Consider the following 18,158-nt stretch of genomic DNA (forward strand, 5'->3'; position numbering starts at 1 on the left):
CAGGATGTCTGCGGAATGTCGGGTCGGTCCTTCCTTCAATGCTAGAGTACTATCTGAAACAGAAAAATTACAATTAATATTCTGTTCCGTTCGATGTCTTATTGAGCTATCGATTTCTTGAATCAAAATCAAAAATTTAACGAGAAAGGCGATAACGCGTTCTAAAGCGCGGTAAAAATAAAACGCGGGATAGTAAAATTATGATTAATATTCTGTTTTATTCGATTATTATTGAGCTATCGATTACTCAAGTCAAATTCAAAAATTTAACGAAAAAGGTGGTTGCGTGTTTTGAATAACGGTAAAGGTAAAAAGCGGGATAGTGAATACCCCCCGGTGGGGGTAACACAAGGGGGTAAAGAATATCTCGCGCGATAGTAGGGAAAACATTGAAGGGGTTGGGGGAAGTTTTCGCGGTCATTCTACCGACGACTTTTGACCGCGCAACAAGGTGACGTGGACCTCGCTTGAAGTGACAGTTAGATTCTTGTGTCGGGATTCAAGGTTAATAGGAAGTGTCGTGGACTATCCCGCGAGTGTCTACCGCGTTAGGAATATTTTATATCGCGGCGCGTTTTATACCGGTGCTTCGTGCAAGTTTTGTGTCGTTCGTTACACCGACCGAAGTATTAAAGTGACAGTTAGACCGCGCTTACGTCTCAGGGTCGTGTTTAAAGATTTAACGGAAGTGTCGTGAATATCCCGCGAGTGATCTAGTGCGCGGAGAACGTTATTTTATTATAAAACAAGGATGCTTTTTCGTGATCGGAATATTGTTTCGCGCTTTCGGGATATAATAATTCGCGTTTCAATTTATTTTTTAATTAATCGTCGTACAGCCAGAGTACGCGTTATCTCTCTCGGAGTGTCGATTTTCTGTCTGGTAAGACGTGCTAATAGTGTATAGTGACCGGCAATGATGACCTGACTCACTGTGGTGACAGCGGCTAACGCGCGTGAGCTAGGGTGGAGTGCGTTAGGCCTTACCGCGGATCGTGTACGTGAACCTTGGAGTATCGAGAGAAGCGAGAGAACGAGGGAAAAGTTGGAGGAAGGCATCTTCATGTTCTGTTCTGTTCGCGACCGTGCGTGTGAGAGAGAACGCATGAGTGATCGCTAAGAAATCATTATAGGCGCCTCTAATGATTTCTTAGCGATCACTCGTGCGTTCTCTCTCACATGCACGGTCGCGAACAGAACAGAGCATGAAGATGCCTTCCTTCAACTTTTCCCTCGTTTTCTCGTTTCTTTCGGTACTTCAGGACTCACGTACGCGATCCGCGGTAAGGCCTGACGCACTTTACCCTAGCTTACGCGCGTTAGTCGCCGTTGCCGCAATGAGTCATGCCGTTATTAAAGGTCACTACTATTACATGCAATTCGGGAAACGGCATCTTCTGCTTGAGAGATTTGCGTTACGCCGGATTGTGCGATGCGTATTTTAGTATTTTTTAATTTCTATTTGAACAATTTTTCCTTGTTTTATGATAAATTACGCTCTAAGTGACAATGTAATAAAGTGCGCGGTGAATATTATGTGAGTGAGTGTGAGTGTGAGTGTACAGTTTTGCGTTTTTGTATATTATACGGGGTGCCGTGTTTAAGTTATTATGTAATGAGTGATAGTGTAATAAAGTGCGCGGTGAATATGAGTCATAGTGTTATGAAGTGCGCGGTGATAATTATGTGAGTGAGTGTGAGTGTGAGTGTACAGTGTCGCGTTTATGTATATAATACGGGATGCCGTGTTTAAGTTATTACAAAACAAGGTCGCTTTTCTCGTTATCGGAATATTGTTTCGCGCTTTCGGGATATAGTAATTCGCGTTTTTAATTTATTTTTTAAGGGATCGTCGTACAGCCCGGAGTATTCGTCGGTCCCTCGCGGAGTGTCGTTTTCTGTTTCGTTAGCCGTGACTGATAGTGCGTGCGCTACTGCACGCAATTCGGGAAATTGGCATCTGCTGCTTGAGAGATTCGCGTTACGTCGGATTGTGCGACGCGTATTTTAGTAGTTTTAAAGTCCTATTCGAATAATTTTTTCTTGTTTTATAATAATTTAAACTAGGTATGAGTGATAGTGTAATAAAGTGCGCGGTGAATATGAGTCATAGTGTTATGAAGTGTTATGAAGTGTTATGAAGTGTTATGAAGTGCGCGGTGAATATTATGTGAGTGAGTGTGAGTGAGTGTGAGTGTACAGTTTCGCGTTTTTGTTTATAATACGGGGTGCCGTGTTTTAATAATAATTTAAACTGTGAGTGATAATGTAAACTAACGAGTGATAATTTAAATTATGAGTGATAGCGTTAGGGGTTAATGACAGTATTTCGCGAGAGTTTCCAGTGCGCGAAAAGATGACTCGACGACGACGACGACCTCCCATCTGAGAGGAGGAGCAGGCCCGGGGGGTATCCTGCATCGGCGGAGCAACTTTAAGGTAAGCATTAATTTTTAAATCAAAATCTTTATCAAAAAGAAACTAACATGTCTGAATTAATATTTTCCTATTTATGTTACAGTCACCGGCAACAACTCCGCTGAAGCTCATGCAGATTCGTGAGTCGCATGCTTTTTTTTTTTTTTTTTTTACAAATTTCTTATTTAATTGTTTTTATTTCTTTTTATTTTAATTGTTATATTACATATGTTTTATGTATACTTATATATTTTTATATGCATATGCTTTAATATATATTACTTTCAGAGAAATAATGCTTTTTTTACAAATTCTCTATTTAATTGTCTTTATTTCTTTTTATTTTAATTGTTATATTACATATGTTTTATGTATACTTATATATTTTTATATGCATATGCTTTAATATATATTACTTTCAGAGAAATAATGCTTTTTTTACAAATTCTCTATTTAATTGTCTTTATTTCTTTTTATTTTAATTGTTATATTACATATGTTTAATGTATACTTATATATTTTTATATGCATATGCTTTAATATATATTACTTTCAGAGAAATAATGCTTTTTTTACAAATTCTCTATTTAATTGTCTTTATTTCTTTTTATTTTAATTGTTATATTACATATGTTTAATGTATACTTATATATTTTTATATGCATATACTTTAATATATATTACTTTCAGAGAAATAATGCTTTTTTTTACAAATTTTTTATTTAATGAATTAAATAAGACAGCTGTCTTATTTCCTTAAATTAAAATACAGGCGCGCGCCTGTATACATATATTGCATATATTTATTTGCACTAATATTATATTACTTTAAGAAAAATGATGTGTAGAATGCATCAAAAATTTTTAACCACACCGGTTGTACTTACAGAAAATATTAAAAGTATATATAACCGACAGTCCGCAGTCTGTTTAAGTGGGACGGAAAATTTTTGTTGCATTGTATATTAAAAACTTATATTACATTATACTTTAAAAATGTTGGACCGTACACAATTCGGTGACTCGGATTTCGTACTATTTAAAATTATTTAAGGATCCACGATGTTACCGAGAAGCGGATCTGAGATATCTGCCGACGACGCCACGAAAGAACAGGACAGACAGTGTATAGGTCTGGCCTGTTCTTCTATCCGACGGCAGCTGAAACGCTGGCTTCACGCGGACGAGCCTCTGTATCTGCATGCGTGGAAGCCGCGATTCCGAGTTGGACTCTGCATCCGAGGCATTAGCAGGCGCTACGGGCACACGCGGACACGGCATTGCGCCTAAACTAATTGAAGTGACATCGGGAAGTCGCAACAGTTGGAACTGTTGGATTTGGCCGTTCTGAGTTATGAAGGTTATACATAATTCGCGTGTGATTAATACCGAAGAAGAAGAAGAAGAAGAAGGTGTCGGAACACTTGGAACGTCGACTTTAAGGTTGGTCACATACCGTGTATTTTGTAATATCTAGTTTACTTATTTAATTTATAAATACGTGTACGTAATTAACTCATTTGCTGAAAATAATTTCGATGAAGTAGATTATTAGAGATGCATTGTACATTTTTTGTAAAAGTCTAACGAGATCTGCGCGTTATCCAGATGTAAATCACAGGATTCAAGATACTGTTCCCAAAAGCGAATAATTGAAAATATTGCCCTAGTTTAAACACAGATTGTCCCATCTTAGGTGATAAATTAAAATCTACAAAGAAAGCACAGAAAATTAGGAAAGTAATTCTTATTAGAAAAAAGCATGTATAGTTTTTTTTTATGAAATTTTGCGAGATACTTACTAAGCAGTCTTAGTATATAATATATATATGAGATAGTATTATAAGGTGTCCAGCACAGAACATAGAGTACTGACAAAACTAGTAATTTTAAGGCAATTTGTTTTCTGTTATGTCTTAAACTGTGGCTCTAAGAACAAAAGACAGCAATGTCTATTAAATTTGAATAGAGATCTTTTTTTTATCACATAGAAAAGAAATATTTAAATTGAATGTGGTTTCTATAATAATTCAGTTCTAACAAATTGTTATTTTGCTTCTAAAGATAAAAAAAATTATTAATCTTTTATATGAGTCAACCTGTTGTGAACTGGCATGTTCCCTGTCACTGCAGCTTAAGGGTGGCTTCCAAAGAGTGAAGCTAATTGTTACATAAGCCAGTAATATAACAAAACCTAAACATATAATGAAAAGAAGTCTACTTAAAAAATGAAAATATCTTATATATACAGAGACAGATAATTCTCTGAAGTACATTCATTGGAGTACATTTATATTAATTATTACAAACTCACATGGAATAATAGTGGTCAAGATGAAATCCATACTTATAAATGTCATATGTATCTCAGAAGAAAATGACATAAAATTTGTTGTGCATGTATAGGTCATATAGTATTCAAACTGTGAGATGTTGGATAAAATATTTTTTCTTTCTATTGAGTGGGTGTGGTTCCTTCAAAAACGAATATTAAACAAATTATATTTAATATATATAAATTTTATTGTAAAATACTAAGGAATTATCTCTCACTACTGTACTTTTCTAAGTATTCTGTTGTCTTATTGACAATGAATTTTTTCAGCACCTCTAATTTTGTCTAAGAAAAAAATGTTAAATATTAATATTAGTACTTTATAAATATAATATATATATATATTAATTAAATATATATATATAATTCTTTCAGTTAGTAACAACTTACATTTGGATAGAGCATAAAGTAATAATAGAAACTTAACGTCAGCCAAATGGTTGTGATAACCAAAATGATGCTTTTATAATTATATACGTTGCGAAGAATAAAAAAGGACCAAACAGGATTTTTTATGGCCATACATCTATCGATGCCGATAACCATAACAGTGTATATCGAGACGGTGATCAATGTTGCTGTTAAAAATAACACAGTTTTTACAGTTAGGATCTTTACACATATATGTTTGATAAGGATATTAACGCTTGTGAGATAAAGACTGTTTATCATAATTAATTACTTTAAAAAAATACATACATTGCAGACAACTCATAAATTTGCACAGGAATTCGCTGTAGTTCCATGATATCGAAATTTCATCGATGATCATTTTTGGTATACAGATTGTGACAATCAGTAAGTCAGCAATAGCTAGATTAATCATTAGGTAATTTGTGACGCTAAATAATAAAAAATACAAACGTTATTATTTTCCGCTATCAATTTAAGATATACATACCTTTTCGCGCGATATTTGCAGATCATTATGATCACGAAGATGTTAGCAATCACACCGATAACCGCGGCTACTGCGTACAAAGTAATTAAATAATAGTCGCAGCCAATAAAGTAATAACACAGACTCCATTTCTCGTTTTTTATGAGTTCAAATGTCGTCTCGTTGACAATACGAGTTTCTACATGGTCATTATTATTTTCATTCATGTTCACTCGCGTTTGTTACGTGCGAAAAACTCAACGCGAGGCTAGAACTTGCAATAACGTTTAAACAAGACTGCAAATCCAATTTAAATTATTATCATAGTAAATCTGCTAATAAAATTTAATTATACGAAACTAATGCTTCAAATATCTTATCAATCTTTTATACTATTAAACTTTTTAATTTTACTTTATTATATTAAATTAATTAAAATGTACTAATTAAATAAAGAGGTATTAAAATATTAATTAATAAACAAAATAATTATTTGAGAGATATTAATTAAGTAAAAGAATATTTTATAGAAGATTAAAGCAAATTAAATTAGTAGCTTTTTTTTTATCTGCGTGGATAATATTTTTTTAACGAGAATGGCCAATGGAGTAAGTGGTAATTTTGCGAACTTATTGCGTGTCATTTTGTTAGAATTAAGTTATAATGAAAAGAGAGAGAGAGAGGGATTCTTTTATTAAATTGCAATTAATAAATAGTTATCGATTAGCATTGTCTATTTGTGGCACACAAAGTGTTTGACTCCGGCTGGCTGGTCTCCAACTCATTTATATCTTTATTTCCCGATTGATTTTCTTTATCCTCGTTTGGAACGTCATAAACATTTCTCAGCTCGATGCTTTTATGCCGATGCGATCTGTTACTGCTGTTAATAAACGAATACCACTTTCGTCGTTGTAGATTAGCACGTCTGCGCATCCTAGACAGTCTTTGTAAGCATTGTGGAATGTGCTGCATGTTGCCATCGGTAATCGTCATTGCGTTCTGCAACACGTTTTCACGAAATCAATGAGCAAAATTGTATTTTACATTCGGTCACTGGTCAGTGGAATTAAAAGTGTGTACACGTATGTCGCTTACTCTTCGAGATGGATCATGATCCGACAGATTATTAAAAGTACAACTCAATAATTTCGCGAGATTCTGGCGAAAGCCACGTGTCATCCAACAGTAAACTATAGGATTTAAAGCACTGTTTGCGTGTCCCAAAAATAGAAAGTACTTCAACGTTTTGCCCGTTGATATCGTTCGATCTACAAGTAAGGTGTATGAAATTTTACTACAATTAATTGTTGTAGATTTATTCTTATATATCACTTTATTGATCGATGAAAAAAAAAATCTATACTTACCAATAACTTCGAGATCGATTAAACATTGAACAATATTATACGGTAGCCAGCACAGGGCGAAGAGTACGGCAAGGAATAATAATATCAGGGCAACTCGTTTTCTGTCGTGTCGTAATCTGAAACCCTATAAACATTAGGTTGCTTGTTAAATTTAAATTGAAATACATTATAGGCAACAAACAAAAATCGCATTTCGGGAATAATACCGTATTGATTTTTGCTTTGTATTTTAAAATTAAAATTTTTTTTATGGTTTTATTTTTTATTAAACAATTATTAATTAAAAGAACTTAATTTTAGACTGACTTGTCGTGAGCTGGCGCTATCTCTGTTATCGCAATCGAAGGGCGGCTTTCTTGACCAGAGGGTGAAGCCAATCATCGAATAAGCTAACAATACAACGAGACCTAAACGCATAACAAGAAAACGTGTAAAGGAAAATATAATAAACGTGTGAGAACTTTCAGAAAGGTAACATGCTGTTCTTAAACTGTACGATAATAATTGTTTAATACAATATGATACATTTATTTATAAGTTTACACGGAATAGCGGTGGAGAACAAGAAATGAACGCCTCCAAAGACATTTCGATGGATTCCTAACGATGTAAAATCCTCCGTACACATATAAAAATCTGGTGGTATCGGCGAAATAGTTTTTCGCGAAAAATTCTCATTCGCCATCAAGTCCAGAGTCTTGTTGATGATATCTTCCATCGGATTCTGGAGTTTCATCTGCAAAAAAAAAAAAATTAAATCAAATGAGTAAGTAAAATATGTAGCCTTAACGGATATAAAATAAAAGTTGATCATTTTTATCAGTTAACTTGTACATTTTATTAATTAATATTGCTGAGAACGTAATAAATTATTATTCTAGATTCCTAGTTCGGCTTACCGCTCTATAAATCATAAGAAAAAAAGCCATGGATGTCAACCAAATAGTCACGATAACGAGGATAATGTTTCTGTGGCTACATATACAGCGAAGAGCCATAGGATTTCTTATCGCAAGGTATCTATCAATGCTCATAGCCATAATAGTGTATATCGAAGCGGTAACGCTCACACCTGTTGCAAGTGCAAATAAAAATATAAATACTTAAAATGCAATTAGATTAGATAACGGTAATTGAATTCTTAAAGATTTTAAGACTGCAATAATACATACTTTGTAAATAAGAAGTCAGTTTGCATAGGAATTCGCTATGATTCCATGACATCGATATTTCTTGATTTATTGTCATTGGCATGCATATTGTGGCAACCAATAAATCGGCGATAGACAGATTAATTACAAAATAATTTGTAACGCTACAAAAATAAATAAATTATATTAGCTGTGTTTAAAAAGAAAAATACTTTGCACTTGTTACAAAAATTACGAATTTAATTAGTATGTGCTTTTGATAAATTTAAATCATTAAAACAGTTTTCACATTAGGTTTGATAGAAAGTAGAGATTAATTTTCAAACTCCAATTCCTACGAGGAAGATGTTGATTATTGTTCTAATAAAAAATATACATATATTTTAGTGCTCGAAGCTCAAGTGCTTTAATGCTCAAGTATTTCATGAGGCTGTATGTATCTATGGACCGTTTATTTCCGGATTATACGCAGCGTAGCATCGTATCGTGCAAATAAACCATCCGCAGTGCATTCAATGGTCGAACGCGTGTAGGAGCTGCTGATAATAGCTCTTCGATTATTTTTCAACCAGAAATTCATGCTCTCGCGTGAGACGCACCCATGAAAATCGCGAGCACAATAAAATTGCAATTTGAAGTCATTTTGTGCTATCTGCTCTTTAATTTTTCTAATAAATCTAGCAGATACGTTACTTATTAGTTTATACGTACGGCAGTTACATACCTCTTTAAATGATACTTGCAAACCATTGTAATCACGAAAATGTTGGCTATTACACCAATGAATGCCGTTGGCGCATAGAGAATAATTAACACGTAATCCTTATCACTTCCATGAAAGTAATTATAAAAACTCCACAGTATCTTGACCACGTTTTCGATTTTTAATGACGTAGTTTTATTCGTCATCATTACAAATTTTTTAAATATTGTTTAAAAAAAACCAAAGAGTTCGTACAAAAATATGAAAATACAAAGTAACAGCAGTGGTCCCAAATAGTGAAGAACTTTTTTTTTATACAAAAATGCCCGAATTTAAGATGGCAAAGATCCTCTGTGACTTGTCTTTCGAGGAACAAAACGATATTTCGGTTTATCTCAGTGATAACGACATGTAATTACGCGATGTGATGCATTTTCCTCGCACTTCCGACACTTTATATTTGCCGAACAGTTTTTATTTCGACGTTGAACTTTATGCGAAGTTAAGATCTGCGTGGTAGCACTCGGAATAGCTATCGACACCAGTTCACTGTCGGAATAAACGCGCAGACGAGACTGTTTAACGGTGGCTTTATTTCCCGTAGGTGCTTGTGCGAAATTCCGGCGACGACTGCAGCCGACGATGTTCGTATAATTATGCTGGACCAATGCCGGAGAAGTTCTCTTGATGTTTCTTACCATAAACGGCTTCCCCGTAAGTTTTTGTAATACTCAATCATTTTTGCTTAAAACTCTTTAATAAAATTAATTTAAGAAATATAAACGTACGTATGTTTTTTCCTAATATTAACTAAGGTATTATTTCTTTTTTTTAATTTTATATTTACTGTCGATTTTCAGGAAGCGACGCCGCCTAAACAAAAAGATTGATGATATGACGTTTAACGTTAAACAGATGTTTCTGATTGATCCACACGTTGCAAGCAATTCAGTACAATACCGTTCATTATTATTGAGATTACAATTTTAAAGGTATAAGTATAAACTGTTTAAAATTCTGCTTCCCGTTATTGATTTAATTGCCAATATATTTTTGACAAATCAAGTCGGTTCCTATCTAAGATATGTTAATTATAAATATATAGCTTTAATATGCTCGTAATAATTCTATACTGGAAGAAATAATACCGACGTTTTTTTTTAACATCCGTCATCTTTACTCGTCGGTTGTACCTTCATGTTCGATCTGCAAAAAACCAAATGCACAAATGTCTTAAGCATTTAATAAGTAAAAAAATACAATAGAAATTTTTTTTTATTATGCCCTTTCTTACATTTTGCATATGCTAGTCTTAATTTCTCATTGACTCCATAGCCGATTCGTAAAACCGCGAAGAAAGATGAAGATGAAATGAACGTGACGATGGACCGATTGATCGTAGATGCAGCGAAATTGAAGATCTACCTTGGATCATCGTTAAACGTTCGCTGTATGAAGGATCACCAGATACGTAGTTATACCAGAGGCTATCTATGAAAGTAATGAATGAAAGAAAATTATGGAAATATAAAAAATGTTGAGACACGTTTTATATTAGGAAAATTACAGATTTATTATTCTTTTTTTTTTTTTTTTAGGAACTCACCGAGAGAAGCAATGGAAGATCGATACGTATGATTCCATAAGAGGCAAAGAAATGTACTTGCCTCAACTGAAAATAGGTTACAGCTTCCACACTGCAATCCTGCAATTATTTATTTTAATTAATATTTGATAAAAGAAAAGTAACTGTTTGAAAAAATTAAATTAGTAAAAAGTTTACCTGCGTGAAACTTCTCTTGGCGAGAATAGCGGACGATGGAGTGAAGGCGATCTTACCGACTCGATTAGCCTTAAAAAAAAAAAGAAAAGAAGAAAAGAGAGATAAACTCGTTAATCACATAGCAGGAGAAAATAGATCATACTTGGCTCGCAGTAACGTGGCAGACGATGGTAATGATCAGCAGATTCGTCACGCAAGCGGACACCAATAAAATTTCCCTCACCATCAGCAGGGGTTGCACGACCGCGTTGTTATCGTTGATCGTATAGATACGAGTAAGCGTGTTGAAGGACATACTGGAGATCCATAGGAGAAGCTGCAACGCGTACACCGAGTTGATCATCTCGGTTGCGTTAGTGAGGCACGAATGTAGCCACCAGACTTCCTGTAATCGGAACTGCTTACCTGACCGGTCCACCACCATAATTTTGCCATCTGTTCAAATAATACAAGACTAATTACTTTCAAGACGGTTAAAGCCAATTTTTCTGCTCTTTATATTTAAAGACTAGACGTGAGAAGTAAATTTAATGAACATGAGAAAAAGGTTTTCATTAAATATCTTGAACGTCTACTAGACGTTAATTAAATTAATTTTTATTATCTTATCGAGAAATCTGCTTATTTGTATTTAAAGTGAGCGATAATTTAATGTCATTTATTTTCTAGGACTACGAGTCTCGGAGGGGGGCTGTCCTGTCTTCATCAGTCAAACTGCGTGGGAAAGCAAGCGTGTCGACAAGCTGATAGCAAACTGTTAATGACAGCTGGTGTTCCTACGAAATGGATAAATTAAAGAAAAAAAAACTAGCGAGAATGAGATTAAAGGATTTGAAAATTAGATTGTAATTGTATATTGTTAACTTTTTTTTTCTGGGAAAGTTGACAGACCGAAAGATTTGCATAGAATACATTTTTTTTTTTTCTCCGAGCGAATCTGTTTCTTTTTTATTTTCACGGTTTTCTATATAAACGGCGATTAAATTAGTGATTTAACAAACTATCAACAATTTGTTAACGCGATTATTTCTTGCAGCTTACCTTCGGGCAGCAGCAGTAGTTCACAAAGCCGGCGGAATCTTTCGTACAGGAGGGATGACAGGCTGGCGAACGTCATCAGTTGCATCGACAGGGTTGCGTTAACAATAGCGTAAGTTATCCCGTTGAACACGGAATCTTTGTGCTCGACGCTACGAATGTTATGTCATACTTGTCACATCATTCTTATCAACATACTTTACATTACTAAGTGTCGTAATTAAAAAAAATTAATTCTACGAATGTTTGCATCATTGTAACTATCGTTCTCTCTAAAAATCTGTTCATGTAAAAATTATTAGCACTTACCAGAACGTTATATATCCGACTATCGACCAAAACGATAAAATAGCGAATGCTAATGCCCAACAGATGTAACGGTTCCTGTAAGGATGTCGAGGCTCCTTGTATTTCGTCGCTCGGTCAAAGACGCGTAAGTGTGAAAGTGCGGCCCGTATCTTCCAGTTATACCAGAACGTCATCGCAATATCGCTCAAGATGCAGGCATAGATGAGGGCTGTTCTCACCGCGGTAAGTGTCAGCAACCTCGGCCCGATCACGTCGTCCCAACGAAGCATGTAAAAATTCGCGATGCAGAGACCGGCATACAGAAATGCAAACAGGGCCGAGTAAATAGCGCCGTACTTCATTATCACGATATCGTCCTCCCTGACGAGGAAAAGTCCACATCCAAACAGTCTCGCGGTATGCAAAAGAGGTCGTATGTCACTCAGGGATCCCATTTCCTACTATCGATCCTGATGTCCGAAAATAAAAAGAAAAGATAGACAACTTGTCTTTACTCGCCACAGTTCTTAAGCTCCACGTCGTGAATCTTCGCCGATATTCCTAATTAAAACACTTCCTAGGATAGCTATTCTTTTTTTAAATTTAATTTTTTAAATGAGACTCTTGAGAAATAAGTAAAGCGCGACGTTGCGGTATCGAAACAAATCACGTCGTTTTTTAACATTAATCTGGACGCGCAAAAATAAAAGAAATAAAAAAAACACTTTTTGTTACAACAAAATTATAAAATTCACGTCGCAATCTTAGCTTTTTAATTCAAATATTTTCCGGTTATCCAATTTTTCTGTTTCTCTACAATTTCTTTTAATTAAAATCCTCAGCAATCGCAAGTGAAATAGCGCGCAAAATACTTCTCGATTCAAACAAATTACATTGATGTAACAGTGCATTGCGTATAGATGTGAAATACATACGTTTTATCATTGCAATATTATAGAAAACGTTTTTCTTTGGAGAACCAGAAAATCTTTCACTCCCCGACACCTTGCACGACTCGCGTTTAGCAAACTACGTTACGAAATGCAAGGTGAGCGTGAAGCAGTTCGTAAAACAGCAGCTTTATAAATTAAAAACGAGGGTTTACACGGATATTTTTTTTTCGGGAATACACGAGGCAGCGTAGATAAATAGAGTGTCTCACCGAAATCAGAAGCGGCTGTCATACTGATAAATACACGTGTCGCGTTGCGAGTGACCGATCCTAAATTACAGCACTTGGACTTGAGAGGTCGATTTGGGGAAGGTTCCAAATTGCCGGATAATTGCGACAGACTTTGGGAAAACTACTCGTAAGACTACTTTAAACGGCGGACCTCGTCTGCCATCGATGCGAATGTACGTACTACTATCTGCTCATAAACGTAAGTTCGTCCACTTAGCTGCTTCAATAGTGATGTCAGTAAGATAAATGGAGAGCTTGCCGAGCGCATGGCTTTTCCAGTGCTTCACGCCCCGCGATATTAATCTGCCACCATGATAGTAGATAAATATTGCCATAACGCGCGAACAATTAACGCTTATTTCGCTCGAAAATTTTACGACGTGACAGACTGACGGTCACAGACCGTGTGTCTGTCAACGACAGTTCTTCGGGTCGCCGATGGTTGCTCGCAAGGAAAAAGGAAAAGTCAATACAATTTCAGCGTAGGATTTGAGTAAGCAGACTCGTTGCGACATTATCATATTAGACATTAAATATTCCGGTATTAACAATGCTGCAACGGGAGAAAATTGCATGCTTTTGCGTGGAATCGACTGCGAGCAGAAATGAAAGGATACGTGCAAAGAATGGCAATGTTATCTCTTTAAAGGGGTATAAAATTAAAAAGAGATTAGATTTAAAAGCAATGAAAATAAATCTTGCTTGCCGCACCGCGAGCGCGGTGTGCGAACAACAATTTTAATCAATGATAAGACTTGACGTTACTGATTTTACATGTAAAAACTAAACACGTGGCGTTGTAACTTAATATCAAGGGGTGTGAAATGGAAACTCCAATAGACTACGACGTGACGTCGCACAAATAGGAACGTCAGTTATTTTCTCCATCCGTGATATATGGCATAAATCAACATTTACATATGAAATGAAAAGTATAGGGCGGCAGTAACGTGAATCATTAGCGTTTAAAAGCCAATGGAAACGTTTGCCCTTCGTGTAATATGCATATAATTATTGAAACATATTAGATCTTTGAAAGAAAAAGAAGAAAAAAAGAAAGGAAATTCAGGAAACGCATATTTAAAAATACAAAGTTATAAATGGAACTCTATCCATGGAGTCTATCTGGAATATGTAGCGAATTATACTGTCCGACGTTCACTTTATATGATCTATAATTTGCGTTAGATCCGAAGATAGAGATCTTGACGGATTTCTGTAATTTTCTATAAAGTCGGCCAAAGTGAGCTTGAAACGAGCTACAGTTTGTAGTTGTACAACTTGATCGATACAATACGCATCAATCGTTCTTTTTCTTTTTATATTAAACTAAAAGTGTGTGCGGGATAATGATATGGGAGTAACTTGATAAGCGCAAATATTCTATGATTTTGATAAGCTCTAAAAATTGTCTTATCTTTAAAAACACCGTGTTAGATCAAATTGAATTTGTTACTGTCTCATTTCTGCGATGCAGATTCGTTTTCTCGTTTGGCTCACTTTGTGCCACGAGAGTGTTAGCTTAATTGTAATTATTTTATACGCTAATTGCTTTGTTCGGTATATATTTAATATATTAAAAAAAACAAAAAGGGTTTAAAGTATCATGTACGATATATATGTACAACTATCTGAACTAATTTTTTTTTCTTTTCGAAAAAAATAATAAGCATTGTTTTAAAATTTCAAGAATAGTCTCGGATGGAGGTAAACGAAAGCAATTGGTTCCTGCTTTGGATTACAGTACCATTAAAATTAAACAAATTGATTTTTATCACGTGATATATTGTACATAAATATAAGCAATATGTATGCACTGCTAACAGTAAAGATCTGGGTAACATATAATTCATAAAATGTTAAAAAATGTTCGGATTCGTTCTACTGTATGTATGTAATATTCATTTATTCTAATCATGTCGCAGCAAATATGTGCATGCAAATTTTCTTCCAAAAGTTCAATAACAAAAGCTTGCTGTATCACATTGTATTATGGATGTATAAAAAAGTACATCTCATAAGTCTCATAACCCTCAAGCAGTATATCAGATTACAATAATCTGATCTTTGATTTTAAAATGTTAGAATTTTTAAAAACTTGTTTGTTTCTAACACTCATTATTTTAATGTATAACACAAAAAATAAAAAAATTTTAAATACTTAAAAATTGATATATTAAATTCTGAGACATAAGAAAAAAAAAGTGGACAAGGTAAAGTACCGTTTGAGGGTTAAATTTTTTTTTTATATTAAATTGAAAATTATTCGAATTATACATATTCGTCCAATAATACGTATTCATAAAATAAGCTTGTAGTGAATCAACTTACAGCTAGGAGAACAATCTCTAATAGATCTATATAAAACATGCCACTAAAACTTTAAATTTTTCTTGGCAATGTACAAAAGAAACAGCGGTCAAAACAGATTATAGGACTTTACAATGTTATTAGTTTCCCGTACTTTCAATAATAAAAAAATACTGTATACTCTCAATGATTATGATCTATTAAATTTTCCTAAAATTATATGCACAAACCTCTCCTTAATGATTTTTGTCAGATTTTTCCTCGGCTTCAACTTTGTGTACTAATGTCTCCATTTTGCAAATCGAATCTACATCAATTCGATACTCATTACGTTGTAATATCGAATAAATCACAAACACCTTCGTTCTCACTAAGATTGAAATGATAATCTTTCTCTCCAGGGGGTGGGCTTAATCTCATCAACGGTCCATAAACTGCAAATGAAAATCAGATATTAAATGCTTTGTTATGTTTAAATATATGTATATTAAAAAGTTTAAAGATGATATTTACAATATCCGTTTAAAATATAACTTACAATCGGAATAAAGTTGATCAAGAAAATCCCAATCTTTTTGGACAACATCTGTGAATAAAAATAATTAAGAATGTGAATTAGAACTTTAATAAATAATATATATTTAAAAAGAATGTTAAGATTAAATACCTGTGGTGTTTACGTCACGTAGAACTATTTTAGCTTCTATCATCTTAGCATCCGAATCCTCTTCTTCTTCGTCATCCGTTACTGGGTCCACTTTGATGCTGTTTTTCGGTGGCCTAATAGTAAAATAGTAAAATATATTTAGTGTATTTAATGTAATTAAAATATTAAGGAATCGATGTAATTTATAAAGCTGTACATTTTGTATCAAATGAATAGTTCAAGCTTAACAACTATTCATCCCCTTTACAAAATCAATTGATTAACAATTTTATTATTTGCTCTGCGCAGATCAAGAATATTATTTTATTATTCCCGACACGATTAGAGCATATATAGAACTCTACAAATTTTTTTTTTTTTTTTTTAATTCCACTTACCGTCCAACTTTTCTCTTTGGTTTAACAATAACCTCTTCCTCTTTTTTTTCGGTTTCCTCATTTCCGCGCTTTATGCCTTTGGATTCTTCTTGTAATCTCATTTCTAACACTTTATTATCGTAAGTTTTAGCTAGTTCAGGTTGAACCATATATACTTTAATCTCTCCTGTATTACTTTTCAGAAGCATGTTATAATTTATCACTGCATCATCTTGAATAACAGTCTGTTAAATATATAAAAAATAAATAAATAGTATTAAAAAACAAATGTAAATCAGTATAATTTGCATTAAACATTTTCTACATATTAAATGAAAAATTTCGAAATCCAAGCTTTTATCTATCAAGTGAAAAATCTTTAAGTATGATAATCAGATTTATTTGATTATGTTATCTCTCAGAGGATAAACCTTCCTAATTATAACTACAGTAAATTAAGTTAAAAAAAAAAACAATTTTAATTCTTCAAAAATTGCAATTGCAAGCTTTCATCCTTGACAAACTCACAATAATATAAAACACTTTATAAATATCTTTTTGTGTACCTTCAATACATTTGGTACTGATAACTCCATGTCTGGTGGACCTTGTATCCCTAGCACAAACTCATCTGCAAAGTTCTCCTTAACATCCTCATACGTGATATATGCATATTTCCTATTTCCAATATCATTCTGTATATTCTTTATGCTTTGCTGTATCCATTGAGTATGAGTGTCCAATATTTGCTCGTGATCTTCCAGCTTGCTGATCTCTTCCTTGAGATCTGTTAACTTTTCGCCTACTTCTTGTGTGTTGCAGCCAGGCCCTGCACCTCTAAACATAGATTTGTAATATAAAAGTACACATTACATATCTGCAAAAGAAAGACGGTAATATTATAATGAAAGTAAAAGAGTGACACCTACTTCCATTGGATGCTGTTCTTGCTCTTTTTCTCTATGAGGCCGATACCCTCTAGGACGTTTGTGATATCGTAGATGCGACGCTTCTGGCGCACCTCCAGGAGATCTGCTGCCTGCAACGTTTATACGGAACAACAGTTAACGCATTAATTTCGACTGATCGCAGTGGCGTCCTGCCGTGAACCCCGTGACTCTTATAGGTTAGGGTGAGGTCGTAAGTTACGATGTTGTAATGTTGTCGTAGCGTCGGCCACGCCGAGAGTCGGCTTCTGGCCTTGTGGCGATTGGGCGTAAACGTTCGCGATACCAGGGTAAACGGCACCCAGATGCACAGACGTCGGTCCCCGCGCCCCGCGCACGTCTTTCAAAATTCCCGCAACCTAAAGTATGACGTGTAAGCCCGCGGTCACTTAACCTAATACAGGTTAACTTTTTCGGTGGCCTCGCGAAGCCATCGAGTGTACTCACGAGCTTTAGATCCAGCACGCCGTCCTTTGCCTTCTGAAGCAGAGACACGAAGCGGGTAGTCAGCAGTCCGAGCGACTTCTCGAATCGGCTCTGCTGATTATCTGCCATTATCTCGGTCGTTGCGAAAATTTTCAAAACTTGCTAGTCCCTTCGAAATTGCCGCAACGCCACGGACGCCATCCCAGCAACCGCACGTTCTGTTCAAATGTAAGCGCGCCTCTGCTGTCGGTAATAAACCTGGTAGTCGTGGTATCGGATAAACATCTCCACTCCCCCACTCAA

At 34.7% G+C, this 18,158-nt stretch overlaps 4 protein-coding genes and 1 long non-coding RNA gene across 8 annotated transcripts; 1 reads left to right on the forward strand and 4 right to left on the reverse strand.

Annotated features, from left to right (window-relative positions):
- The first annotated feature begins 3,597 nt into the window (after positions 1-3,597).
- Positions 3,598-14,669, forward strand: LOC139102953 (uncharacterized). 4 transcript variants are annotated; one of them, XR_011545802.1, is made up of 10 exons: positions 3,598-3,861; positions 7,304-7,474; positions 7,542-7,769; positions 7,885-8,019; positions 9,462-9,571; positions 9,718-9,849; positions 10,193-10,356; positions 10,456-11,790; positions 12,051-12,209; positions 13,200-14,669. It is a non-coding gene; the product is annotated as an uncharacterized lncRNA (long non-coding RNA). The 4 variants fall into 4 exon arrangements; XR_011545801.1 differs by having other exon boundaries at positions 10,456-11,485; positions 11,677-11,790; positions 12,051-14,669; XR_011545800.1 differs by having other exon boundaries at positions 12,051-14,669.
- On the reverse strand, positions 3,871-6,120 carry LOC139102947 (RYamide receptor-like). Its single transcript, XM_070657165.1, has 8 exons — positions 5,655-6,120; positions 5,453-5,595; positions 5,144-5,331; positions 4,980-5,038; positions 4,733-4,893; positions 4,518-4,612; positions 4,221-4,347; positions 3,871-4,129 (listed from the first exon to the last, which is right to left on the reverse strand). The coding sequence occupies exons 1-8, from the start codon at positions 5,858-5,860 to the stop codon at positions 4,002-4,004; spliced, it is 1,107 nt and encodes a 368-aa protein (XP_070513266.1). The 5' UTR covers positions 5,861-6,120; the 3' UTR covers positions 3,871-4,001.
- LOC139102946 (RYamide receptor-like) lies at positions 6,233-9,466 on the reverse strand. The gene is made up of 8 exons (XM_070657163.1): positions 8,879-9,466; positions 8,176-8,318; positions 7,903-8,075; positions 7,547-7,739; positions 7,310-7,410; positions 7,004-7,127; positions 6,732-6,904; positions 6,233-6,635 (listed from the first exon to the last, which is right to left on the reverse strand). Exons 1-8 carry the CDS (start codon positions 9,064-9,066, stop codon positions 6,357-6,359), a joined length of 1,374 nt encoding a protein of 457 aa, XP_070513264.1. The 5' UTR covers positions 9,067-9,466; the 3' UTR covers positions 6,233-6,356.
- LOC139102948 (uncharacterized) lies at positions 10,236-12,421 on the reverse strand. Its single transcript, XM_070657166.1, has 6 exons — positions 11,988-12,421; positions 11,682-11,830; positions 10,783-11,075; positions 10,641-10,709; positions 10,464-10,562; positions 10,236-10,348 (listed from the first exon to the last, which is right to left on the reverse strand). The coding sequence occupies exons 1-6, from the start codon at positions 12,419-12,421 to the stop codon at positions 10,295-10,297; spliced, it is 1,098 nt and encodes a 365-aa protein (XP_070513267.1). The 3' UTR covers positions 10,236-10,294.
- A 365-nt stretch (positions 14,670-15,034) lies between the features above and the next one.
- On the reverse strand, positions 15,035-18,098 carry LOC139102950 (transcription factor E2F5). Its single transcript, XM_070657174.1, has 7 exons — positions 17,877-18,098; positions 17,412-17,521; positions 17,049-17,319; positions 16,504-16,727; positions 16,127-16,239; positions 15,998-16,045; positions 15,035-15,893 (listed from the first exon to the last, which is right to left on the reverse strand). Exons 1-7 carry the CDS (start codon positions 17,982-17,984, stop codon positions 15,787-15,789), a joined length of 981 nt encoding a protein of 326 aa, XP_070513275.1. The 5' UTR covers positions 17,985-18,098; the 3' UTR covers positions 15,035-15,786.
- Between the last annotated feature and the right edge of the window lie 60 nt (positions 18,099-18,158).

The sequence above is a fragment of the Cardiocondyla obscurior genome, linkage group LG05 (genome assembly GCF_019399895.1).
Source record: "Cardiocondyla obscurior isolate alpha-2009 linkage group LG05, Cobs3.1, whole genome shotgun sequence".
In the NCBI taxonomy this organism is placed as follows: domain Eukaryota; kingdom Metazoa; phylum Arthropoda; class Insecta; order Hymenoptera; family Formicidae; genus Cardiocondyla; species Cardiocondyla obscurior.